Genomic DNA, 27,853 nt, shown 5'->3' on the forward strand with positions numbered 1-27,853 from the left:
TGTGCTAATTTTCTTTTTCACGGATAATTTTGGGATGCTTTCCTTTAACGATCTCCCTGCATCTTTTGTCTACTGTGCGTGTGAACGAGTTTACATTATCCAGCATGCTTTTTCATTACAGTTTATAGCTTTGTTACAGAAGACGGGACGGAGCTGTCCGTTTACTAAAGAAGACTACTAGATCTTGGATAATTAAACTCGGGCCAGGATGTCTTCAATACGGGAGGATTATATGGCACCTTGGTGGACATATTGGCTACACAATTTCCCTCATGTCAACTTGAACTTCCAGCCCATCGACAACACGTTCACTCCCCAGGATCAGAACTACCAGCAGGTTCGTGGTAGACACCGAGATTAGGCCCACGCGGGTCTCATAATCTCCATCCCAATTGGCACCGACCTTAATCCCAATATATTGCACAATTTTTGACCATGGCCTTCAGAGCTCTGGTCAAACGCAGTGCCCTATAAAAGTAATGGTAGGATGCCATTTGGGATTAAACCATAACATGCTGGTGGTTCCCACTTTTTCAGCAAGATGCTAGACATTTGTGAATAGTCATCTGAGAGATAGTGTACCCCAGAAAGGACATTATCTTGTTTGTAAATATCAAAGATTAAATGTAATGTTGCAAGTAGCCTTAACATTGCATTGTAGTCTGTCCTGTGTAGGCCGACCATACTTCTGCTGTTGGCAGAAATTCTCAGATTAAGAAATTGATTAATTTGTTAATCCCGATGGAAGAGAAAGGGATATTTTGTATCTTTAAAAAATAAAATATTTCACCTTTATTTAACCAGGCAGGCCAGTTGAGAACAAGTTCTCATTTACAACTGCGACCTGGCCAAGATAAAGCAAAGCAGTGTGACAAAAACAACAACACAGAGTTACACATGGGATAAACAAACGTACAGTCAACAACACAATAGAAAAAGTATATGTACAGTGCGTAAATAGGCCATGGAAGCGAAATAATTACAATTTAGCAATTTAACTTCTTGGCGCAAGGATCCCGATTACGGGATCATTTTCCTAAACAACCACTGAATTGCAGAGCGCCAAATTCAAAAATAATACTAAAAATATTTATAATCATGGAATCACAAGTGAAATATACCAAAACACAGTTTAGCTTGTTGTTAATCCACCTATCGTGTCAGATTTTGAAAATATGCTTTACAGTGAAAGCAATCCAAGCGTTTGTGAGTGTATCAATCAATGTTTGAACAGCTAGCCTTAATTTAGCTTGGTCACGAAAGTCAGAAAAGCAATCAAATTAATCGCTTACCTTTGATAATCTTCGGATGTTTGCACTCACGAGACTCCCAGTTACACAATAAATGTTATTTTTGTTCGATAAATATTAGTTTTATAACAAAAAAACGCTATTTGGGTTGCGCGTTATGGTCAGAAAACCACATGCTCGTTCCGGTCCTGAAAGGCAGAAGAAAATTCCAAAAAGTATCAGATTCAAAAATAATACAAAAAATATTTATAATCATGCAATCACAAGTGAAATATACCAAAACACAGTTTAGCTTGTTGTTAATCCACCTATCGTGTCAGATTTTGAAAATATGCTTTACAGCGAAAGCAATCCAAGCGTTTGAGAGTGTATCAATCAATGCTTAGAACAGTTAGCCTTAAATTAGCTTGGTCACAAAAGTCAGAAAGCAATAAAATTAATCGCTTACCTTTGATAATCTTCGGATGTTTGCACTCAAGAGACTCCCAGTTACACAATAAATGTTCTTTTTGTTCGATAAATATTAGTTTTATAACTAAAAAACGCCATTTGGGTTGTGCGTTATGTTCAGAAAACCACAGCCTCGTTCCGTTCCTGAAAGGCAGTCGAAAATTCCAAAAAGTATTCGTAATGTTCGTAGAAACATGTCAAACGTTTTTTATAATCAATCCTCAGGTTGTTTTTAACTTACATAATCGATAATATTTCAACCGGACGGTAACCTATTCAATAAAAGAGAGAAAGAAAATGTCGAGCTACCCCTCTCGCGCGCAGGAACTAATTAAAGGACGCCTGACTCGTTTTGAAAAATCTCGCTAATTTTTCAAAATGAAAGCCTGAAACTATGTCTAAAGCCTGGTCACAGTCTGAGGAAGCCATTGGAAAAGAAACCTGGTTGATACCCCTTTAAATGGAAGAGGGGCAGGCAATGAAACAGGGATTACAAATATTTTTTTTTAAATGCGCTTCCGGGTTGGATTTCCTCAGGTTTTCGCCTGCAAAATCAGTTTTGTTATACTCACAGACAATATTTTGACAGTTTTGGAAACTTTGGAGTGTTTTCTATCCTAATCTGTAAATTATATGCATATTCTACGATCTGGGCCTGAGAAATAGTCCATTTACCTTGGGAACGTTATTTAAACGCCCCTAGCGTCAAGAAGTTAACACTGGAGTGATAGATGTGCTGATAATGATGAAATGTGAAAGTAGTGGCGCAATGGTCTAGGGCACTGCATCGCAGCGCTAGCGGCGCCACCAGAGACTCTGAGTTCGCGCCCAGGCTCTGTCGCAGCCGGCCGCGACCGGGAAGTCCGTGGGGCGACGCACAATTGGCCTAGCGTCGTCCGGGTTAGGGAGGGTTTGGCCGGTAGGGATATCCTTGTCTCATCGCGCACCAGCGACTCCTGTGGCGGGCCGGGCGCAGTGCGCGCTAACCAAGGGAGCCAGGTGCACGGTGTTTCCTCCGACACATTGGTGCGGCTGGCTTCCGGGTTGGAGGCGCGCTGTATTAAGAAGCAGTGCGGCTTGGTTGGGTTTCGGAGGACGCATGGCTTTCGACCTTCGTCTCTCCCGAGCCCGTACGGGAGTTGTAGCGATGAGACAAGATAGTAATTACTAACAATTGGATACCACGAAATTGGGGAGAAAAGGGGGTAAAATAAAAATAAATAAATGCGGAAGTAGAGATACTGGAGTGCAAGAGGGTAATTAATAATATGGGGATGAGGTAGTTGGGTGTGCTATTTACAGATGGGCTGTGTACAGGTACAGTGATCGGTAAGCTCCTCTGACAGCTGATGCTTAAAGTTAAAGGGAGATATAAGTCTCCAGCTTCAGTGATTTTTGCAATTCCTTCCAGTCATTGGCAGCAGAAAACTGGAAGGAAAGGCGGTCAAAGTAGGTGTTGGCTTTGGGGATGACCAGTGAAATATACCTGCTGGAGCGTGTGCTATGGGTGGGTGTTGCTATGGTGACCAGTGAGCTGAGATAAGGCGAGGCTTTACCTAGCAAAGACTTATAGATGACTTCGAGCCAGTGGGTCTGGCAACGAATATGTAGCGAGGGCCAGCCATCGAGAGCATACAGGTCACAGTGGTGGGTAGTATATGGTGCTTCGGTGACAAAACGGATGGCACTGTGATAGACTGCATCCAATTTGCTGAGTAGAGTGTTGGAGGCTATTTTGTAAATGACATTGCCGAAGTCAAGGATCGGTAGGATAGTCAGTTTTACGAGGGTATGTTTGGCAGCATGAGTGAAGGAGGCTTTGTTGCGAAATAGGTAGCCGATTTTAGATTTATTTTTGGATTGTAGATGCTTAATGTGAGTCTGGAAGGAGAGTTTACAGTCTAACCAGACACCTAGGTATTTGTAGTTGTCCACATATTCTAAGTCAGAACCGTCCAGAGTAGTGATGCTAGTCGGGCGGGCGGGTGCGGGCAGCAATCGGTTGAAGAGCATGCATTTAGTTTTACTAGCATGTAAAAGCAGTTGGAGGCCACGGAAGGAGTGTTGCATGGCATTGAAGCTCGTTTGGAGGTTTGTTAAAACTTCTTGCAACTATAGGGGGAGCTGTTTCGCATTAGCATAATTTGCTCTCCAGATTAAACTGCCTAGTACTCAATTCTTGCTCGTACAATATGCATATTATTGTTATTATTGGATAGAAAACACTCTCTAGTTTCTATAGCCGTTTGAATTATGTCTCTGAGTGAAACAGAACTCATTCTACAGCACTTTTCCTCCCAGTGTGTGAGATTTCAGACATCTTGGCCTCTGGTTCCAGATCAGTTTTAAACTCCCTGTAAATCGTATGAGGATACAAACACTGCCCACGCCTTCCTCTAGATGTCAGTAAGTGGTGACAATTTGAATGGAGTCGATTGCGCAATCAGTGCCTGTATAAAACGGCAAAGACCGGATGTAACGTCCCTTTGCTCCCTGCGCATTATGCACGATGGACGTTGGACCTCCTGTCTTTCCAGGCTTTGGTTTAGCCACTTATATCTCGCCGGTCATGTTTTTACTCGTTAGAGGTGTTAAAAACATCATAAGGTAGTTAATTTAAACCGTTTTATAGCAATTTATATCCGTTTAGTGCGATTTTGAGGCATTTTCTTTGTGGTGCACTTTGAAGCGATGGGCACGTTTCCAGTACCGGTCGAACGTTAGTGGGCATTTCGACGGACAGAGGACATCTTTCGACCAAAAGAAGATTAGACCCAAGAAAGGATACTTTGCCCAAGATTCTGATGGAAGATCACCTCATAGTAAGAAATATTTAATATGATAAATCGTTGTTCTGTCGAAAAATTTTAAACGCATATTCCGCCATTTTGTTTGGTATAGCTTCGCTTGGCGAACCCTGTATTGCACAGTAAGGATAATTTTAGAAATGTAAGTCAGCGATTGCATTAAGAACTAATTTGTCTTTCGATTCCTGTCAACCCTGTATTTTTTAGTCAAGTATATGATTAGCTATTGATTAAACTAGATCACTCTGAAAGATGGCGACCGACATTTTCAGGCTTGTTCTGCTACTATTTTCATTGTATAACCACGGTTTTTTATGGCTAAATATGCACATTTTCGAACAAACTCTATATGTATGTTGTAATATGATGTTACAGGAGTGTCATCGGAAGAATTCTGAGAAGGTTAGTGAAAAAATTAATATATTTTGGCGATGATAACGATATCGCTCTCTTTGGCTTGAATTCATGCTGGGGTAACGTTTGCATATGTGGTATGCTAATATAACGATTTATTGTGTTTTCGCTGTAAAACACTTAGAACATCTGAAATATTGTCTGAATTCACAAGATCTGTGTCTTTCCATTGCTGTGAGCTGTATATTTTTATGAAATGTTTTATGATGAGTAAATTGGTAAAACACGTTGCTCTCTGTAGTAATTCTAGTCGAGTTGTGATGGTGGGTGCAATTGTAAACTATGATTTCTACCTGAAATATGCACATTTTTCTAACAAAACCTATCCTATACAATAAATATGTTATCAGACTGTCATCTGATGAGGTTTTTTCTTGGTTAGTGGCTATCAATATCTTTATTTGGCCGAATTGGTGATAGTGGTGGAGAGAGAAAATGGTGGACAAAGAAAAATGGTGTATTTTGCTAACGTGGTTAGCTAATAGATTTACATATTGTGTCTTCCCTGTAAAACATTTTAAAAAACAGAAATGATGGGTTTATTCACAAGATCTGTATCTTTCATCTGGTGTCTTGGACTTGTGATTTAATGATATTTAGATGCTACTATTTAATTGTGACGCTATGCTAGCGATGCTAATCGGTGTGGGGGGGGCTGGGGGGTGATCCCGGATCCGGGGTTGAGGCTCGTTAGAGGTTAACACAGTGTCCAAAGAAGGGCTAGATGTATACAGAATGGTGTCGTCTGCGTAGAGGTGGATCAGAGAATCACCAGTAGCAAGAGCGAAATCATTGATATATACAGAGAAAAGAGTCGGCCCGATAATTGAACCCTGTGGCACCCCAATAGAGACTGCCAGAGGTCCGGACAACAGGCCCCTACGATTTGACACACTGAACTCTATCTGAGAAATAGTTGGTGAACCAAGTGAGGCAGTAATTTGAGAAACCAAGGCTGTTGAGTCTGCCGATAAGAATGCAGTGATTGGCCAAGTCGAACGTCTTGGCCAGGTCGATGAAGACGGCTGCACCGTACTGTCTTTTATCGATGGCGGTTATATCGTTTAGGACCTTGAGCGTGCCTGAGGTGCACCAGTGACCAGCTCGGAAACCAGATGGCATAGTGGAGAAGGTACTGTGGGATTCGAAATGGTTGGTGATCTGTTTGTTAACTTGGCTTTCAAAGATTTTAGAAAGGCAGGGCAGGATGGATATAAGTCTATAACATTTTGGGTCTAGAGTGTCTCCCCCTTTGAAGAGGGGGATGACCGCGGCAGCTTTCCAATCTTTGGGGATCTCAGACGATATGAATGAGAGGTTGAACAGGCTAGTAATAGGGGTTGCAACAATTTCGGCAGATAGTTTTAGAAAGAGAGGGTCCAGATTGTCTAGTCCAGCTGATTTGTAGGGATACAGATTTTGCAGCTCTTTCAGAAAATCATCTGTCTGGTTTTGGGTGAAGAAGAAGCGGGGGGGGGGGGGGGGGGGGGCTTGGGCAAGTTTCTGCGGGGGGGTGCAGAGCTGTTGGCCGGGGTAGGGGTAGCCATAGAAAAATGCTTATTGAAATTATCGATTATCGTAGATTTATCGGTGGTGACAGTGTTTCCTAGCCTCAGGCAGTTGGGAGGAGGTGCTCTTATTCTCCATGGACTTCACTGTGTTCCAAAACTTTTGGGAATTAGTGCTACAGGATGCAAATTTCTGTTTGAAAAAGCTAACTTTAGCTTTCCTAGCTGACTGTGTATATTGATTCCTGACTTCCCTGAAAAGTTGCATGTCGGGGTGCTGTTCAATGCTAATGCAGTATGCCACAGGATGTTTTTGAGCTGGTCGAGGGCAGTCAAGTCTGGAGTGAACCAAGGGCTATATCTGTTCTTAGTTCTACATTTTGCGAATGAGGCATGCTTATATAAGATGGTGAGGAAAGCACTTTTAAAGAGCAACCAGGCATCTCCTACTGACGGGATGAGGTCAATATCCTTCCAGGATACCCGGGCCAAGTCGATTAGAAAGGCCTGCTCACTGAAGTGTTTTAGGGAGCGTTTGACAGTGATGAGGGGTGGTCGTTTGACCGTGGGCACATTACGGATGCAGGCAGTGATTGCTGAGATCCTGGTTGAAGACAGCAGAGGTTTATTTAGAGTAGAGGTCGACCGATTAATCGAAATGGCCGATTAATTAGGGCCGATTTCAAGTTTTCATAACAATCGGAAATCGGTAATTTTGGATGCCGATTTTGCCGTTTTTTTTTTTTTTTTACACCTTTATTTAACTATGGAAGTCAGTTAAGAACACATTCTTATTTTCAATGACGGCCTAGGAACAGTGGGTTAACTGCCTTGTTCAGGGGCAGAACGACAGATTTTTACCTTGTCAGCTCAGGGATTCAATCTTGCAACCTTACGGTTAACTAGTCCAACACTCTAACCACCAGGAGCTCGCCTGTTACGAGAATGCAGTAAGAAGCCAAGGTAAGTTGCTAGCTAGCATTAAACTTATCTTATAAAAAACAATCAATCAATCAATCATAATCACTAGTTATAACTACACATGGTTGATGATATTACTAGTTTATCTAGCGTGTCCTGCCTTGCATATAATCGATGCAGTGCGCATTTACGAAAAATTACTGTCGTTGCTCCAACGTGTACCTAACCATAAACATCAATGCCTTTCTTAAAATCAATACACAGAAGTATATATTTTTAAACCTGCATATTTAGCTAAAAGAAATCCAGGTTAGCAGGCAATATTAACCAGGTGAAATTGTGTCACTTCTCTTGCGTTAATTGCACACAGAGTCAGGGTATACGCAACAGTTTGGGCCGCCTGGCTCATTGCGAACTAATTTGCCAGAATTTTACGTAATTATGACATAACATTGAAGGTTGTGCAATGTAACAGGAATATTTAGACTTATGGATGCCACCCGTTAGATAAAATACGGAACGGTTCCGTATTTCACTGAAAGAATAAATGTTTTGTTTTCGAGATGATAGTTTCCGGATTCGACCATATTAATGACCTATGGCTCGTATTTCTGTGTGTTATTATGTTATAATTAAATCTATGATTTGATAGAGCAGTCTGACTGAGCGATGGTAGGCACCAGCATGCTCGTAAGCATTCATTCAAACAGCACTTTCGTGCGTTTTGCCAGCAGCTCTTCGCAATGCTTCAAGCATTACGCTGTTTATGACTTCAAGCCTATCAACTCCTGAGATTAGGCTGGTGTAACCGATGTGAAATGGCTAGCTAGTTAGCGGGTGCGCGCTAATAGCGTTTCAAACGTCACTCGCTCTGAGACTTGGAGTAGTTGTTCCCCTTGCTCTGCATGGGTAACGCTGCTTCGAGGGTGGCTGTTGTCGATGTGTTCCTGGTTCGAGCCCAGGTAGCGGCGAGGAGAGGGATGGAAGCTATACCTTTACACTGACAATACTAAAGTGCCTATAAGAACATCCAATAGTCAAAGGTATATGAAATACAAATCGTATAGTGAGAAATAGTCCAATAATTCCTATAATAACTACAACCTAAAACTTCCTACCTGGGAATATTGAAGACTCATGTTAAAAGGAACCACCAGCTTTCATATGTTCTCATGTTCTGAGCAAGGAACTTAAACGTTAGCTTTCTTACATAGCACATATTGCACTTTTACTTTCTTCTCCAACACTTTGTTTTTGCATTATTTAAACCAAATTGAACATGTTTCATTATTTATTTGAGGCTAAATTGATTTTATTGATGTATTATATTAAGTTAAAATAAGTGTTCATTCAGTATTGTTGTAATTGTCATTATTACAAATAAATTGTAAAAAATTGGCCGATTAATCGGTATCGGCTTTTTTGGTCCTCCAATAACCGGTATCGGCGTTGAAAAATCATAATCGGTCGACCTCTAATTTAGAGGGCAAGTTGGTCAGGATGATATCTATGAGGGTGCCCATGGTGACGGATTTAGTGTTGTACCTGGTAGGTTCCTTGATAATTTGTGTGAGATTGAGGGCATATAATTTAGATTGTAGGATGGCTGGGGTGTTAAGCATATCCCAGTTTAGGTCACCTAGCAGAACGAACTTTGAAGTTAGATGGGAGGCAATCAATTCACATATGATGTCCAGGAAACAGCTGGGAGCTGAGGGGGGTCTATAACAGGAGGCAAAAGTGAGAGACTTATTTCTGGAGAGATTCATTTTTAAAATTATAAGCTCGAACTGTTTGGGCATAGACCTGGAAAGTATGATAGAACTTTGCATGCTCTCTCTGCAGTAGATTGCAACTCCGCCCCCTTTGGCAGTTCTATCTTGTCGGAAAATGTAGTTGGGGATGGAGATTTCAGAATTTATGTGGCCTTCCTAAACCAGGATTCAGACACTGCTAGGACATCAGGGTTGGCAGAGTGTGCTAAAGCAGTGAATGAAACAAACTTAGGGAGGAGGCTTCTGATGTTAACATGCATGAAACTAAAGCTTTTACGGTTACAGAAGTCCATAAATGAGAGTACGTTGGGAATTGGTGTGGTGCTGGGGGCAATGGGGCCTGGGTTAACCTCTACATCACCAGAGGAACAGAGGAGGTGTAGGATAAGGGTACGGCTAAAGGCTATAAGAACTGGTCGTCTAGTGCGTTGGGGACAGAGAATAAAAGGAGCAGATTTCTGGGCATGGTAGAATAGATTCAGGGCATAATGTACAGACAAGGTTATGGTAGGATGTGAGTACAGTGGAGGTAAACCTAGGCATTGAGTGACGATGAGAGCGGTTGCGTCCCTGGAGGCACCAGTTAAGCCAGGTGAGGTCTCTGCAAGTGTGGAGGGTGCGACACACGAGCTATCTAAGGCATTTAGGACGGGGCTGGGGTCGAGTGATCATCGGGCCCAATGAGCAGCAATAGGTGAAGTCAGGGGGCCGTTCAGTAGCCGCTACTACGCTAGACCTGGAGACACGGCGAGCAGGCCGTGGCCAGCAGATGGATCTTCGGCGACGTCTCAATGGAAAAGCCTGTTGAAACCACCTCGGACAATTACGTTGGCAGAGAGAGAGAGGGGGAATAGAGGGATAGGAGAGAGCAGAGTGATGGGAGAGATTAGAGAGAAGGAAGAGAGTGATGCAGGGGAGGGGGAAGAGGGATGGGGAGAGTAGAGAGAGAGATGGGGAGAGAGTAGAGAGAGGGATTGGGGAGAGTAGAGCGAGGGAAGACAGGGATTGGGGAGAGTAGAGCGAGGGAAGACAGGGATGGGGAGAGAGCAGAGAGAGAGAAGAGAGGGTTGGAAGATAGCAGAGAGAGGGATGAGGAGAGAGCAGAGAGAGGGATGGGGAGAGAGCAGAGAGAGGGAAGATAGGCTAATTGACATAATTTGTGTCATTTGGAGGTGTACCTGTGGATGTATTTCAAGGCCTACCTTCAAATCAAGTTTATTTTATATAGCCCTTCGTACATCAGCTAATATCTCGAAGTGCTGTACAGAAACCCAGCCTAAAACCCCAAACAGCAAGCAATGCAGGTGTAGAAGCACGGTGGCTAGGAAAAACTCCCTAGAAAGGCCAAAACCTAGGAAGAAACCTAGAGAGGAACCAGGCTATGAGGGGTGGCCAGTCCTCTTCTGGCTGTGCCGGGTGGAGATTATAACAGAACATGGCCAAGATGTTCATAAATGACCAGCATGGTCAAATAATAATCAGGAGTAAATGTCAGTTGGCTTTTCATAGCCGATCATTAAGAGTATCTCTACCGCTCCTGCGGTCTCTAGAGAGTTGAAAACAGCAGGTCTGGGACAGGTAGCACGTCCGGTGGACAGGTCAGGGTTCCATAGCCGCCGGCAGAACAGTTGAAACTGGAACAGCAGCAAGGCCAGGAGGACTGGGGACAGCAAGGAGTCATCATGCCCGGTAGTCCTGACGCATGGTCCTAGGGCTCAGGTCCTCCGAGAGAGAGAAAGAAAGAGAGAAGGAGAGAGTTAGAGAGAGCATACTTAAATTCACACAGGACACCGGATAAGACAGGAGAAGTACTCCAGATATAACCAACTGACCCTAGCCCCCCGACACAAACTACTGCAGCATAAATACTGGAGGCTGAGACAGGAGGGGTCAGGAGACACTGTGGCCCCATCCGATGATACCCCCGGACAGGGCCAAACTCAGTGCCTCTTTGCTTGACATCATGGGAAAATCAAAAGAAGTCAGCCAAGACCTCAGAAAGAAATTGTAAACCTCCACACATCTGGTTCATCCTTGGGAGCAATTTCCAAATGCCTGAATGTACCACGTTCATCTGTACAAACAATAGTACGCAAGTATAAACACCATGGGACCACGCAGCCATCATACCGCTCAGGAAGGAGATGCATTCTGTCTTCTAGAGATGAACGTACTTTGGTGCGAAAAGTGCAAATCAATCCCTTAACAACAGCAAAGGACCTTGTGAAGATGCTGGAGGAAACGGGTACAAAAGTAGCTGTATCCACAGTAAAACGAGTCCTATAATGACATAACCTGAAAGGCCACTCAGCAAGGAAGAAGCCACTGCTCCAAAACCGCCATAAAAAATCCAGGCTACGGTTTGCAACTGCACATGGGGACAAAGATCGTACTTTTTGGAGACATGTCCTCTGGTCTGATGAAACAAAAATAGAACTGTTTGGCCATAATGCCCATTGTTATGTTTGGAGGAAAAAGGGGGAGGCTTGCAAGCCAAAGAACACCATCCCAACCGTGAAGCACGGGGGTGGCAGCATCATGTTGTGGGGGTGCTTTGCTGCAGGAGGGACTGGTGCACTTCACAAAATAGATGGCATCATGATGAAGGAAAATTATGTGGATATATTGAAGCAACATCTCAAGACATCAATCAGGAAGTTAACCTGTTTGGGCTGCAAGCCCGACACCGCCCACACTATGACAACATCCAGCTCAAAGTGCAGGGCGCGACATTCAAAAGCTAGTTTTTAAAAATATTTAACTTTCACACATTAACAAGTCCAAGACACCAGATGAAAGATAAACTTCTTGTGAATCAAACCAACATGTCCGATTTTTAAAATGTTTTACAGGGAAGACAAAATATGTAAATCTATTAGCTAACCACGTTAGCAAATGACACCACTTTTCTAACTGCATCAGTTTCTTACTCCATCAGGTGCTATCACAAATTCGACCAAATAAAGATATAAATAGCCACTAACCAAGAAACAAATTCATCAGATGACAGTCTGATAACATATTTATTGTATAGCATATTTTTTTTTGAAAAATGTGCATATTTCAGGTATAAATCATATTTTACATTTCAGCTACAAATCAGAAAGTGCACCGAAAGCAGCCATAATATTTACAGACACCAACAGACACCAACGTCAAATAGCTTATTACTCATCATAAAACATTTCCGAAAAATATATAGTTTGCAGCAATTGAAAGATAGGCAACTTGTGATTCCAAACAATATTTCCGATTTATTAAATGTTTTACAGCGAAAACAAAATGTATCGCTATATTAGCGTAGCCACAATAGAGAGACACATTTGGGCGCCCACGACCCGTTCACATGCACGACAGATATATGAAATAACATCATAAAATGAGTCTTACTTTGGCTGATCTTTCATCAGAATGTTGAAACAGGCGTCCTCTGTCCAGATGAGTCGTTGTTTCGTTTCAGAATGAGAAATATCCCTGTTAATTTACCATTTCCAGTAGCCGTGGCCCAACGTAAACACAGTCATACGACGGAACACGGCAAAACTCCCGAATAAAGTTTCAATAATCTGATTAAACTATATTGAAAAAACATACATTACGATGATATGGTCACATATATCCAAAAAAATTCGAGCCGGAGACGTTAGCCGTTCGTTAGGAAGGCAAAACAGAAGTCCATCCCACTTCCTTCAGAATACCGGAAGTTGGCGCTCAGGTCAAAGAAATAGTTTTTTTTCCACCACAGACCAAGAGGAGCAAAAAAAATTCTTCTCTGACATCCTCTTTACACCAATAGGAAGGCGTATAGACTGTCAGCAGACTCGTAGGTGTTAAGACCATGTATAGGCATCAGATTGAAAAGAGCATAGATTTCTGACATTTCACTTCCTGGTCAGGAAAAGTGCTGCAGAAGGTCTTGTGTTTCACTCAGAGAAATAATTCCAACTGTTTTAGAAACTAGAAAGTGTTTTCTATCCAAAAAGAATAATAATATTCATATTGTACAAGCAAGATTTGAGTAGGAGGCCGTTTGAAATGGGCACGATTTCACTGGCTACTCAACACTTTGCCTTGCAGCCATAAGAAGTTAAAGCTTGGTCGCAAATGCATCTTCCAAATGGACAATGACTCCAAGCATACTTCCAAAGTTGTGGCAAAATGGCTTGAGGACAACAAAGTCAAGGTATTGGAGTGGCCATCACAAAGCCCTTACCTCAATCCTATAGAAAATTTGTGGGCAAAACTGAAAAAGTGTGTGCGAGTAAAGAAGCCTACAAACCTGACTCAGTTACACCAACTCTGTCAGGAGGAATAGGCCAAAATTCACCCATCTTATTGTGGGAAGCTTGTGGAAGGCTATCTGAAACGTTTGACCCAAGTTAAACAATTTAAAGACGCATTTGCAATGCTACCAAATACTAATTGAGTGTATGTAAACTTCTGACCCACTGGGAATGTGATGAAAGATATAAAAGCTGAAATAAATCGATCTCTCTACTATTACTCTGACATTTCACATTCTTAAAATAAAGTGGTGATCCTAACTGACCTAAGACAGGGAATCTTAACGAGGATTTAATGTCAGGAATTGTGAAAACTGAGTTTAAATTTAGTTGGCTAAGGTGTATGTAAACTTCCGACTTCAACTGTATATGAAAGGGGTAAGGGGATACCTAGTCAGTTGCACAACTGAATGCATTCAACTAATAGATAATTTGTTGTATTAATTTTGAGGCACAGCTGAGTGAGCATAATTTGCTCTTTTATTTTTTACTGGACTGGTGGCCTGCATCTGATGGTCAGTCTGAGGGGAGGTCTAAGCAGCAGTGAGACTGCCTCACCCGACTCACCGTCCCTCCTCTCTCCCTCCCTCCGCTGAGAAAAGAGGATACAGCCATCTAGCTGATGGCGAAACTGAAGTCGCACTGCATTATTTCTGCCTCATGCACCAATTCATGTTAACTCCCATTGCCAGAGAAAGTGAAATATTCCTTGACATGAAAAAAGATACAAGCCACTAATAATAACAACGCAAGCTTATGGAAACACTTTGCTATACTCATTCGTTGCAGCTATAGTGCTAGTTGTAGCATGAGTAGGGAGAATGCACATTTTATGGCTTGAGTGTTCAACAAAGTGTTGAATAACAACTTAAACATGAACTTACTCATAAAAACAGAAGCTCTTTGCTGTATTCGTTGAGTCTCTCTAGTCATGGTTTTGAAGTCTCACAGTATCAGCTTTGCTGTGCTTTCAAGGCTTCTTTTTACAGTCTATGGCTCGAGGGAACTGTGCAGACATGGTGAACTGGGCAGTAGCAGTGTGTGGATAAAATCACGAGGGAAGCCATATTACAACCGATGTGTTGTGATAATTGCGTTGTTTGCTCTGTAACCTGTTAATTCATATCCCCTGTGACCGTGATATATATATAGGCCTAAAGGCTGAGACAATAAGACATAGTGGCAGAATAAATTCAACCACACCTTTGTTTCATCACAAAACCGGATAGCAACCTCTGTCCAATGAAGTCCACAAAGCATATTGCATGTACAGGTAACAGACAGTTACATGACCTACAGCATGGTCAAGCAACTTAATTTCCCCGACTTTTTCGGACCACTGAACAACTATTGATTTAGAACCACTGACAGTTACCGCAAGTCACAAAGAAAACAGGAGCTGCCTCCACCATTCCAGCACCATTTCAACTTCAACATTTCAACATCATCAAATCACCTTTGCTTAGTCTAATACAGTGTCATCTAAACAATTTAGTCCCGTTTAATGTAAGCTAAATATGATGTGGCTGTCCATGGTTCTCATTTCTGCGTGTGTGTGTGCGTGAGCGTTCGTGCAAGTAGAAAAAAATGTTGACTTACCCTTGTAAAGAAACGCCAATGCCATCCTCTCGTTCATGTTGATGAAACGGTCTAACACTCTGTCATGCAGTACACACTTTTAGTGGGGGTTTTTGTGCCAGGGGCACAACAATGTATGAATAAATGGTTGGATCAGAATCGCCATTATAATCATTGGCCAGTATGGAGAATTTTGTAAAACCACAACTCCAGCTCAATCTTCATCCATAGCTAATTTTGGAAAGGGCTAATTTTAGCTAGCTAGCCAACGGAGGACAACACAATGAGATGCAACAGTTAAAGTTTTACTGTCAATGACATATGCTCTCAATGGGATTTGATAGGAGTGACGCCAAAATCCAAGCTGGCTTCCCTTGACCCTTTCTTTGGTGCGCCGGACCATTCACAGTTGAGCTCGCTCAGTGTAGCTCGATGCTGATTGGCACATTTTTTTATACCTTTTTTATCAATGGAGGCCAAATGCTCACTGGTTTCCCTTGCCTTCAATACTACGGGCGGCAACAATGTCATACTCATTTGGACCAGACAGCATCAGATAGATGGCTTACACGTAGAGAGACAGAGGGGCGCTTTCTCCTGTGAGATACATTCAGCCTCTTGCCAATTGAAAGAAAATGATGAGAGACGAAAGATCACTTTTTTTATAAATATTTTTTTCTTGGTCACTTTTTTTGGGAAGCCTGGCTTCCCTTGAATACACACCTCTGGAATACACACCTCTTTTCCAGCAATAGGACTATAATTGCAGTTGACTTGCTTCCTTGGCCTGCCGGGTAGGCGGAGTTCTACCTTCAGACACATGAAATGGTTCAAAATGGGCAAACTTGGCCTTCTCGATGCTAGGGCTGCTGAATCAAGTGCACCTACCACAAACAGTGCAAAAAGAATAACAAAATTGGGATGCAAGGCTTTATTGTTGGGTTTTTAAAATACATTTTTGGACTTATTTCCTTTAACATTGAAATAAATATATTTAAGCCGACCCCTTGCGTGAAACACTGCTTTAAATTACTGCTAGTTTGATGGTTGTAGCCTTCTATTGTCCCATTAACAATCACTCATATTAGAAAACTTATTTCATTTCAAACTTCACATTTCTCAAGTGTAGGCTACTTATCGTAATGAACAATGTCAGCAAAATGCCTGCGATAAGTGATCAGTATGGTCGGTGTTGATTAGTTTCTTTCTCTCTCTAGGAGAGACATAGAAACCACTACACAGTGAAACACCAATAAATTGGAGACCAGCTGACTAGAGTAGATGGTGACATGTGCATGCTTTCCAGGCTACTTTGAAGCCACAAGAAGCATGCAGGATGGGACTGACTGAGGTTTCTATTGTTAATGAGGTGCCTTGGAACAGTTGTCAGGTCTGAAGTGGCATGATTTGTTTTTGTGCTGCAAAAACTTTTTGGGTGATCTGACCAAATTCAGAAAGAAATGTGAGTTATAGATCCTTCATTCTCATTGAAAGCAAGACTATGAAGTGGTATATCTGTTCTATGTGAGCTATTTCTATGCTTCCCGTTTTTAAGTTTCGTTTTTGTGTGTTTTAGTTTCAGTTTTGTACAACAACTTCAAACAGCTGAACATACCATATTTTTGGTTATGGAAAATATTTTTCACAGCGGTTTTGATGGTACAATAATTCTCAACACTGTACATTGCTTGTTTTGTCACATAAACTGAAATTAGGTGAACTATTATAATTGTAGCAACCGGAAAATGGCGGAGCGATTTCTGCATCTTGCACTGTCGAGCTTCTAATGTTGAGCTTCTCATCTCAGAGTCAGTGACAGTGGGAGGTGAGTCAAAGTTGATTGGGGTGGGAGGAGAGAGGATGAAGGATCTCCATGGGAGACAGTTGACTCCTGCTGGAATGATCATCAACCACCACCATGCAGCCTGATAGATAGCCTATTGCCAGGTGTGTAATGTTCAAGCGCTACACTAGCCTGCCCAGCTCTCCTATCTGTCCGAGTACTAGGCTTCTTGCACTAATGCTGCAATTCTAAAGCAATACATTGACACAGTAGTCAGACATGAACATTCCACAAGTTATGGCTCTCGTGGTGATTTATTGATCACTACAGCTGCTGTGACGATGTTATTACTAGTGAAAATCAGTAGATCTGACTGAGCCTGGAGATCACTAGGCCCAGACCCCTACAGGCCTATTATATCTCAAGGCTACAAGGGTCTGACTAGACTTACTACAATAGATCATCATGAAGAAACAGACAGTATTTGCTCTCATATTTAGGACCAGGTTTTCCTGACCACATGACCTGGTTATATATTCTGGTCAGAGGTGATCGCACAGCCACCATTCGTTCGGCACAGTGTGTGTTGTCTTTATTGTCCCATTATGGAGGGTCAGTAACCATCTGGATTTCCAATCAGCCTAATCGCCCACCAATGCGTTGTGGATCCGGTTATACTCTACCCTATCTGGCATCAAGAGCAGGAGTAAGCCAATAATGTGTCTACATTTATCCACAGAGCCTAATGCAATATGTTAAATGGCCAGCTATTGGCCTACTAATGAGTTTACTGTGCTTATCCCCAATATGTTGGCATTAGACTATATGAGATTGAGAAGCAGGTTGGATACATAGTTGTGGTCAGGGTACAGGCCTCTGTACTGTATTGAATACAGTAGCACTGCTGGTTGGCTGAGGATATGCCTTTCTCAGACAGTGCTATCGTGACAGAACAAACTGTTTGCCTATTAAACATAGAACACTTAGTGTTAGATGATAAACAATTCCAATTAGGAAGGACCGATAATATCCTAAAAAGATGAACTAGCTCTCACTCTTAATGCAATTCTCTCTCTAGTCTCTCTACTCAACTTTATCAGATATTGCTGGCATCGATCTCTCCACACAGTCAGTCTGTAGAGGGGGGTTATTGAGTGGCCCCCTGTGCATGACTCAGACTCCACATCAGAATGAGCTGTAATTGGCCAGTTTGAGGAGAGCCAATGTTTGAATTCCTATGGTTGGCTGAGGCCCACAGAGGCTCACAGGCCAACAGACGCTTTCTTTCTGAGGGGTTTAGTGTGCGTGCATGTTTGTTTGTGTGTGTGCGTGCATGTTTGTTTGTGTGTGTGCATGTTTGTGTGTGTGTGTGTGTATTATGGAAAGGATGGCTGATTCTCACATATGCCTGGCCTGTAGATTCTAACTCTCCATTGGACACTGTAAATGTGGCTCTAATCTTGTGAATCAACTGACCTGAGAAATTAATGAACTACAGAATTTTCCTCCATGGTAATTTAGTCTAATGCTCATGCACTCTACGGACAAACAGATTATTAAATTGATTCAGCATCATGTCTTCTGTTTGGTATGAGTCTTTCGACTTTTGTTACATGTCTGTGCAGAAGCTGAGGAATTTTAGATAGCTAGTACGCATGTCTGTCTCCTATACAAATAGACTTGTCTGTGGAAAGAGACAAATCACTTTAGTCATGTGATAGTCATTTTGGCCTCAGCAAGCGTTGCGTTTCCTGCTGTAAGGTCTGTTCTGCTCCTCCTCTCACTCACCAGAATGGGAAGAAGGAGGACACAACCCAAAAAGAGTTCTCACAAAAATAGGTCAGGGCCCAATTTCTCCTCATATCGCATTGCCTGCCTGCCTCAGTGTGTGGATGCGTCAGAGAGGGAGAAACATCTGTTCGTAACTGAGAGGAATGGAAGGGTCAAAATGTCTCTGTCCATATTCTTCTTCTTCCTCTCCTCTTTGACCCAACGCTGTTAGTGGTGTCTGCTTCTGTTTGCATTATGGAAGCCAGCTTGATCAGACGTCACGAGAAGCCCACGACTGAGGCAAGGAGAGCCAGCTGTTACCACCATTATTACATCATTGATTTGTTGAATATCTTAGTCTTTTGGCAGAAACAACTGGTAATACGCCTAACTGGTAAATAATGGATGCTAATGTCCTGTATGGAAACACTTAGGCTGCCGAGTCAGCTGTACAAGCCTACACTACATTATGTACAAATGTCCCATTTCCAAAATGGGACCCTATTCCCTATATAGTGCACTTATTTTACCCTATGGGGTAACATTAGGGTCGTAGCCTATCAGTCCATCCAGTGGTCCCTCAGGTCCTCTGTTGTGTTGTGGTGCAGAAACAATCTTTCAAACAGTAACTGTCAGAACTGTCAGAGACAGGAACACCCTCCTGGGACACTGAGATAACACAGACCAGGGTATTTGACACACACACACCAGGATCCTGTCGGGCTGGCCGCACTGGGTTCTTCCTTCCTGCTAGCTGACTTTGATGTCATATCCTGTCAGGTGGCCAACAGTAGATTAGACTATCCAAACATCTGTCCCACTGACTCAATAAGGTCAGAATCCTAACTTGATGAATGACACAACTGTCAGTGAATAATCAAACTGTGCGTGCCCATTTCAAGTTATCATTTGGCTTGACTGGACTTCCACAACGTGGTTGTTTTATGCACCGCCGGTTAGAGAGGTGCGCAGATTGTACCGGGCATGGCCCACACTAGAACGTCATTATTCAACATCCCATGTTCAAATGACAAAATTAGTCACATGTTATGACCTTATCCAACCTTGTTAATAACCCAGAGATGACAAGGAGAGGGTCAGACACTCACTGACCTTTCAACTCTACTCAGTACACTGATAAATCTATCAGATTAGCTCATCCCGACAAACAGGCCTGCTCTCTGTCTGTGGCCCACTGTAGAACACAGTAGCCTATAGACTGGTTAAACCAGGCTGAATGAAGACATAGACTGACTGTTGTCTAAAAGCCACTTCATAGACTGACTGTTGTCTATATAATTGCAGAGGATTTGGTTTCAGTTGACCCCTCTTCATCCTCTGGGCTTTTTGAAGACGCCCAGACTCCCAGGCATGCTTGCTGAAAGGAGAATCGATTGAATCGGGATAAAAGATGTCTGGCGACCACAGACGTTGTACACACACTACTAGTACACGCTCATACACACACCCTTACACACACACATCGATCTTTCTGCCTCAATGGCTTTGCCTACTCCTTGGGAATAATGTTCCACTTCAGTGCCTCCAAACAATCCCTTCCTCCAGACATCCTTCCTCTTGTCTTCATCCCTCCGCTCCCTCCCTCGCTCCCTTCATCTGTTAATCAGTTGTTCTCTCATCTCTCCCTCAGTCACTCTCCTACTTCTCTCCCCATCTTGTAATAGATGAAACAACCACTGTGTGTCAGCCATTGAAATGAACAGCATGGTGTTAAGTCAACAGCAGATGTACTATGATATGGGACAGGGGTTCTTGTGGCTGGAGTTATGAGGAAAAAACATGTTTCTCCTTCTGATGTAGAGATGATGTCTTTTCATGTGATGTCTTTATTTTTATTAAAGTCCTCACTGAGCTTAGCCTCTGTCCTTTGGGGTGATGTGATGACGTCAAACAACTAACAGTGCTCTTTTGAATTCCAAACATCCAGTGGAACTGCTATTTTGTGGCCTTATTCCTTATTGTAGTCATAGTTATATTAATTGTTGTGTATCGTATGACAATCATTGCCATTTAAACATGTGACAAGTTGCGTAATGAAGATGCTCATTTGATCACATGTTCATTCAATTACCTTTTCACTCAATGGCTGAGTTTTCCTGGCTCATGCGGTAGGGTTGTGATGGGATAGGGGTCAAGGGTTAAAACTATCACTCTACTGTTGTGGAACTACATTTGTTGCTGTCTTTCCTCCTGGGAAAAAGAAGAGCTGAACGCTGCTAGTTTTGGCCTTGCGGTTTAGGCCTCAGGATGGTTTGTCTGAAGTATGAACATTGTATTCCCTTAGGCTGCGCTTGTTGGATTGTCCGTCTGTTTGTTTGACTGTCGATAAAGTTGATTCTGCCTCTAGGTATGAGTTTAAATTAGTTTTTTCCCCCTTGTTTCTGTGGGCTCTGTCTCCTTGAGGTTTCAAACTGTGGTGAGAATAGCTATAAGGGCCCACAGATGGATTACTGTACTTCCCACAAGTCCACTTGCCATATGTGTAATGAGGTTACAAATGAACAAACACTGTTAGTCTGGTTGGAAAGGAAAACCACTATAGAATTGTCGGCAAGAATGTCAATCTTTTCATCTGGCATTGCAGATTTGCTGTCTCTGTCGCTTTCTCGCTCTGTCTTTCTCGCTCTGTCTTTCTCGCTCTTTTTCACTATCCCCTCTCCTCCTCTACCCCTCTCTCTCCCTCCATCTTGCTATCTCTCTATCTAAACTATCTCTCTCCCTCTCTTCCCCACATAACAGTGTGTAACCAACTTGTCATAGCTCACATGAATTCACCTTAGCCTGCTTAGCTCCAATGTTGGCTAGCCGAGCTCTCTATTCCATGTAGTCAGATATGGTTCTGTTGATTAGCATCTCCTTATTGCCATCTCTGGAGCTGCTGGGAATGGGTGTTTTGTTGTGTTTACATGGGCTGCCTGTCCTTCTGTCCATCCCATGTACTGGGCCCATATTCATGAGAGTAGGAGTGCTACTCTAGGATCAGGTCCTCCCTGTCCATAATAATCAGATTCATTAGGATCTAAAAGTCAAAACTGATCCTAGATCAGCACTTTTACTCTGTGACGCTTGATAAATGCGGGATCTTACAAGACGAGTCACTATACTATTCAGGCAGACTTGGCTCTGGGAAAATGCGGCTGCAGTAGTTACAGTACTAACACACAGTACTGTGTTATGTAATGTAAGCATCAGTATTGATTCTTGTCAATGTTTAAAAAGAGGTCTGTGATTAGGGCTGTTGCGGTGGTCATATTACCGTCACACGTCAGTCACGAGTCATGACCGCAGTGAAATTCCAAGATAATCTCCTCTTATGCACTCTGGACATGCGTTGGTAGTACCCAACTCGCTAACAACCATCGGGTCGCTAATGGCCTGGAACTCACTGCTCTGTTGTCCCTCCATCGGGTCCTAATGGCCTGGTACTCAGGGCTCTGTTGTCCCTCTATCAGGGCCTAATGATCTGGTAGTCAGGGCTCTGTTGTCCCTCTATCAGGTCCTAATGACCTGGTACTCAGGGCTCTGTTGTCCCTCCATCAGATCCTAATGACCTGATACTCAGGGCTCTGTTGTCCCTTCATCAGGTCCTAATGACCTGGTACTCAGGGCTCTGTTGTCCATCCATCAGGTCCTAATGGCCTGGTACTCAGGGCTCTGTTGTCCCTCTATCAGGGCCTAATGATCTGGTAGTCAGGGCTCTGTTGTCCCTCTATCAGGTCCTAATGACCTGGTACTCAGGGCTCTGTTGTCCCTCCATCAGATCCTAATGACCTGGTACTCAGGGCTCTGTTGTCCCTTCATCAGGTCCTAATGACCTGGTACTCAGGGCTCTGTTGTCCCTCCATCAGGTCCTAATGACCTGGTACTCAGGGCTCTGTTGTCCATCCATCAGGTCCTAATGGCCTGGTACTCAGGCCTCTGGTGTCCCTCTAATCACTCTGACATCAATGAAAATGCATTCTAAAATCACATCAGACACTTTTAAAACTCACCTCAAGAGCAGGTTGAAATTGAGTAAAACACGGTCGTTGTGGATGTTTCATAGCCTAACACAACGAAATTGACGCATTAAGAAGGAAAGAAATTCCACAAATGAACTTGTATTATTATATTTGTTTTATTTAACCTTTATTTAACTAGGCAAGTCAGTTAATAACAAATTCTTATTTACAATGACAGCCTACCCCTGACGACGCTGGGCCAATTGTGCGCCACCCTATGGGACTTGATTCGAACCAGGGACTGTAGTGAGATGCAGTGCCTTAGGTACTGTATATATGTGATGAGATGTATAGATATTATGGACAGTGTGGATATAATATTTAGTATATCTGTAGAATACGTAGGATATGTACAGCGATAGTTTAATAGGATGGCATTGACTAGAATACAGTATATACATATGAAATGGGTACAAACGTTATGTAAACAGTATTAAAGTCACCAGTGTTCAATGACTATGCACACAGGGCAGCACCCTCTAAGGTTTAGGGTGGAGTAGCCGGGTGGTAGACGGCTAGTAACAGTGACTAAGTTCAGGGCCGGTATCAACGCCAAAACTTGTATATCTGCCTAAGGACCTACTAATCATTTCGGTAAGGTTCTGCCTACGGCTTAGAATGAAACATAGCCGTAATGCTGCGGCAGCTTTGGCACTCACTACGCTCTTAAGCTCTTGATGGTTGCTAGGCAGTGCTTGTTAACCCTTTTCCTGACATGTTCAAAACTTTGCAAGGCATGTCACTTCGCCCATCTATTCGCATAGCCCATCATTTTGTATAGCCCACCACTAAGCATGTAGTGTTTTCTTAACCACAACCTGCTGGATCCATAAAGAATTACTGTGGGAATAAATATCACTGAATGATGAAATTATTGGAATAAAGTAGACTAATGCAATTGAAGGCATGTATCAAATGACTTATACTGAAAGTCATCCAATCCTTGTAATTAAATGTGAAGCAATAGCCTACCCTGTGTGGTCAACTACATGATAATTACCATACCATTGTGCTGATTTGAGACAAGCGTGGAGGCGTCTTGATAAATCAATAAAGGTCAGATTTTTGTTTTCCCTGAATCTCTGTTTAGATATTGATTAGGCTCCAATTAAGTTCATAAAATGAGGTGAGTGAGTGCTGCTCTTGATCATCTTGTCTAGTTGGCTGATTTATTAGATTTTTCCATGTCATATAGTTTAACAAGTGGATTATTTTGCTCTTCAGTTGCTTAGTAGCCTTACTCCTGACAAAAAGCCACTGACTTGTCTGATAATCAACTGACTTGTCTGATAATTTTTGATTCACTGAATCTCCGTCTGTATATTTGGTTCATTCTCTGGCTGAGCAAGTGAAGGTGATCATCTATAACTAATCAGATACATTTAGCATGCTATAATGTAGACTAAAGAAAGTGTGTTATTTTGCTTGACTGCATATAGGCATCTCCAGAAGGTTGTAAAATATGAATATGATTTGAAAATATGATGAAGGTAAGACGCCTGCCCCTAACAAAGCGCAGTGAGGGTAGGAAAGAGATGAAACCTGGATCAAAAAAGCGTGGGCTTTGGGCTCTGATTAAAAATATAGTCATGTGGGAAAACATATTTGTTGTATTTTCTGTTATATTCCATTATGTTTTTACTATCAAATATGTGTTGACTGTAATCACGTAGGTAGGTGTGTCTGGTCTGTTTTAATGAACAAAATAACCAACTATTGATTTCATTTGTCTGAACTCAAACTATTCTGTTCTTTTGAAAATACATGTTATTAGTCTTATAATGTTTCTTAGCACCTGCCAAAACAAATTAATAATGGATTCATTTTTTATGGTGTATATTAAAATAGACGCCCACCCACATCTGCACATCACTACTAACACTAGTTCCCAGCATGCTGGCATGCACACGGGAGGTATGAAAGGTGTATGCAGGCAAGAATGTGGTAAAATGGGCCTGTTTGTAAGGGGGTCATGTAAACATTGGCCAATTTTTTTTACAGGCAAAATACCCTAAAATCCTATATGAAAGCAGTTGAAGAATATAGCCCAAGGTTGGTGACAATACTAAAGTCATTTTTCTCACACACATACACGCGCCACACAAGCACACATACACACACTACCTCGTTTATCCCCAGAGACTAGCTGTTTGTGTTGAGGAATGTGGTGCAGGCTAGCGTGACAAATTCGCCGAGGCCTTTTAACGTTGGGTTGTAGCAGTGATGCAGTACTGTAGAGGAGGAGGCAGAAGCCCTTTCCCATCCCTCTCTTCCCGTCGAATCCATTACCCATGGGCCACTCTGCTCTCCCCTTCCCTCCCTCCCCCGCTCTGCGGGGACTTAATGGTGTCCCAGCTGTGAGTGTACATGGGTAGGCCAGCCGAGTCCACTCTTCTGGAAACACCGCCGAGGACATCCCTCGGTGTCAGAGTGGAACAGGCAGAGACTGGGAGGATAAAGTTAGACACTGAGGCGGACTGCTCCATTGGCATTTAGAGAAGGGGGGTTGCCTCTCGCCTGCCTTGTGATTCATTCATCTTTCCTGCATCAACTGTATCCGAACTCCCGGTACATCTTCTCAAGGCAGTGTGTGTAGGTCTTCACTTGCCTGTAGTATGTTGTGTTTGAAAAAGTGCACTTTCTGCTGTCTGAACACCATGACAATCAAAGGTTCCTGATCCAGCGGCTGTGCAGGAACACAAACTTGCTTGTCATCTACTTTAAATCACTGATGTGACTCGTTTAACAGGCAGGTAGTGTTGCGGTTAGTGTTGGACCAGTAACCGAAAGGTCGCTGGTTTGAATACCCGCGTCGACAAGGTGAAAAATTTCACTGCACCTATTATACTACTATGGCTGACCCTGTAAAACAACACATTTCACTGCACCTCTGTCCTCATCAGTGGATGCCACTGTCCAACGTAGAGTGCACAGTGCCTGGGGACTGGCCTCCATCCACCTACACACAGATGTTCACCACCTGCAACAGCACAGCATACACAACGCATGTGCACACACATCACAGCACTGCTGTTGGTGCCTAGGAGGAAGACAGACACACAGCCACGGGGCTTGGCTCTCACATCATATCTCCAAGCTCCTCTCCAACTGGGAACACAGCATGATTTAATACTGCTTAGATAATGTACCCAAACAGAAGGACTTGTTTCTCTCTTCTATGTGCAGCAGTGATGATAGAATGTTAAATGTATCTATTAACCTCTTGTCTATTTCATGAGAGAAGTTCTCGCTTTATCATAGATTTTTAATGTTTGAAATGAACACCAGTTAGTGAGGTACTTCTGTATACTGTCTGCAAAATGCCTGAATGAAGTATCCTGTCTGCGACTGGACCTAGGCTGTTAGAACTGGCTGTGACTTGACCTAGGCTGTTAGAACTGGCTATGACTGGATCTAGAGGCTGTTAGAACTGGCTGTTACGGGACCTAGGCTGTTAGAACTGGCTGTGACTGGACCTAGAGGCTGTTAGAACTGGCTGTGACTTGACCTAGGCTGTTAGAACTGGCTGTGACTGGACCTAGGCTGTTAGAACTGGCTGTGACTTGACCTAGAGGCTGTTAGAACTGGCTGTGACTTGACCCAGGCTGTTAGAACTGGCTGTGACTGGACCTAGAGTCTGTTAGAACTGACTGTGACTTGACCCAGGCTGTTAGAACTGGCTGTGACTGGACCTAGGCTATTAGAACTGGCTGTGACTGGACCTAGAGGCTGTTAGAACTGGCTGTGACTTGACCTAGGCTGTTAGAACTGGCTGTGACTGGACCTAGGCTGTTAGAACTGGCTGTGACTGGACCTAGAGGCTGTTAGAACTGGCTGTGACTGGACCTAGAGGCTGTTAGAACTGGCTGTGACTTGACCCAGGCTGTTAGAACTGGCTGTGCCTGGACCTAGAGGCTGTTAGAACTGGCTGTGACTGGACCCAGGCTGTTAGAACTGGCTGTGACTGGACCTAGAGGCTGTTAGAACTGGCTGTGACTGGACCTAGGCTGTTAGAACTGGCTGTGACTGGACCTAGTCTGTTAGAACTGGCTGTGACTGGACCTAGAGGCTGTTAGAACTGGCTGTGACTGGACCTAGAGGCTGTTAGAACTGGCTGTGACTTGACCCAGGCTGTTAGAACTGGCTGTGCCTGGACCTAGAGGCTGTTAGAACTGGCTGTGACTGGACCCAGGCTGTTAGATCTGGCTGTGACTTGACCTAGGCTGTTAGAACTGGCTGTGACTGGACCTAGAGGCTGTTAGAACTGGCTGTGACTTGACCCAGGCTGTTAGAACTGACTGTGACTTGACCTAGGCTGTTAGAACTGGCTGTGACTGGACGTAGAGGCTGTTAGAACTGGCTGTGACTGGACCTAGAGGCTACACTGTTAGAAATGGCTGTGACTGGACCTAGGCTATTAGAACTGGCTGTGACTTGACCTAGGCTGTTAGAACTGGCTGTGACTGGACCTAGAGGCTGTTAGAACTGGCTGTGACTGGATCTAGGCTGTTAGAACTGGACCTAGGCTACACTGTTAGAAATGGCTGTGACTGGACCTAGGCTGTTAGAACTGGCTGTGACTGGACCTAGAGGCTGTTAGAACTGACTGTGACTGCACCTAGGCTGTTAGAACTGGCTGTGACTGGCCCTAAGTTGTTAGAACTGGCTGTGACTAGACCTAGAGGCTGTTAGAACTGGCTGTGACTGGACCTAGAGGCTGTTAGAACTGGCTGTGACTTGACCTAGGCTGTTAGAACTGGCTGTGACTGGACCTAGAGGCTGTTAGAACTGACTGTGACTGGACCCAGAGGCTGTTAGAACTGGCTGTGACTGGACCTAGAGGCTGTTAGAACTGGCTGTGACTGGACCTTGGCTGTTAGAACTGGCTGTGACTGGACCTTGGCCACACTGTTAGATTTCTACAGTATACTTTCTGTGTTGATGAGGATTTAAAAAAAAACTTTATTAAACTAGGCAAGTCAGTTAAGAACAAATTCTTCTTTACAATGACACCTAGGAACAGTGGGTTAACTGCCTTGTTCAGGGGCAGAACGATAGATTTCTTACCTTGCCAGCTCGGGGATTCGAGCCCAACGCTCTAACCACTAGGCTACCTGCTACCCCACATAATGTTGATGTCACATATCTATGCCTGTGTTCTCACATTCATCATTAGTCTACCTCTAAAGGCTGTGTACTGTGAGCAGGATTGTAATGTAAACCACTCTCCCGTTGCCTCTTGAGAGAACTTGTCACAGGGTTATTAGTTGCCTCTTTTGCCCAAACAGTCCC

The 27,853-nt window shown here is 43.2% G+C and overlaps 1 protein-coding gene across 1 annotated transcript in view; it reads left to right on the forward strand.

Annotated features, from left to right (window-relative positions):
- Positions 1-208: 208 nt before the first annotated feature.
- The window catches only part of ttyh2 (tweety family member 2), a 106,460-nt gene continuing 78,815 nt past the window's right edge, over positions 209-27,853 (forward strand). Inside the window, exon 1 of the mRNA XM_038990656.1 lies at positions 209-337. Within this exon, the coding sequence (XP_038846584.1) occupies positions 209-337 (129 nt within the window). The remainder of the gene's footprint in view (positions 338-27,853) is intronic.

Source organism: Salvelinus namaycush, chromosome 4, assembly GCF_016432855.1.
Source record: "Salvelinus namaycush isolate Seneca chromosome 4, SaNama_1.0, whole genome shotgun sequence".
In the NCBI taxonomy this organism is placed as follows: domain Eukaryota; kingdom Metazoa; phylum Chordata; class Actinopteri; order Salmoniformes; family Salmonidae; genus Salvelinus; species Salvelinus namaycush.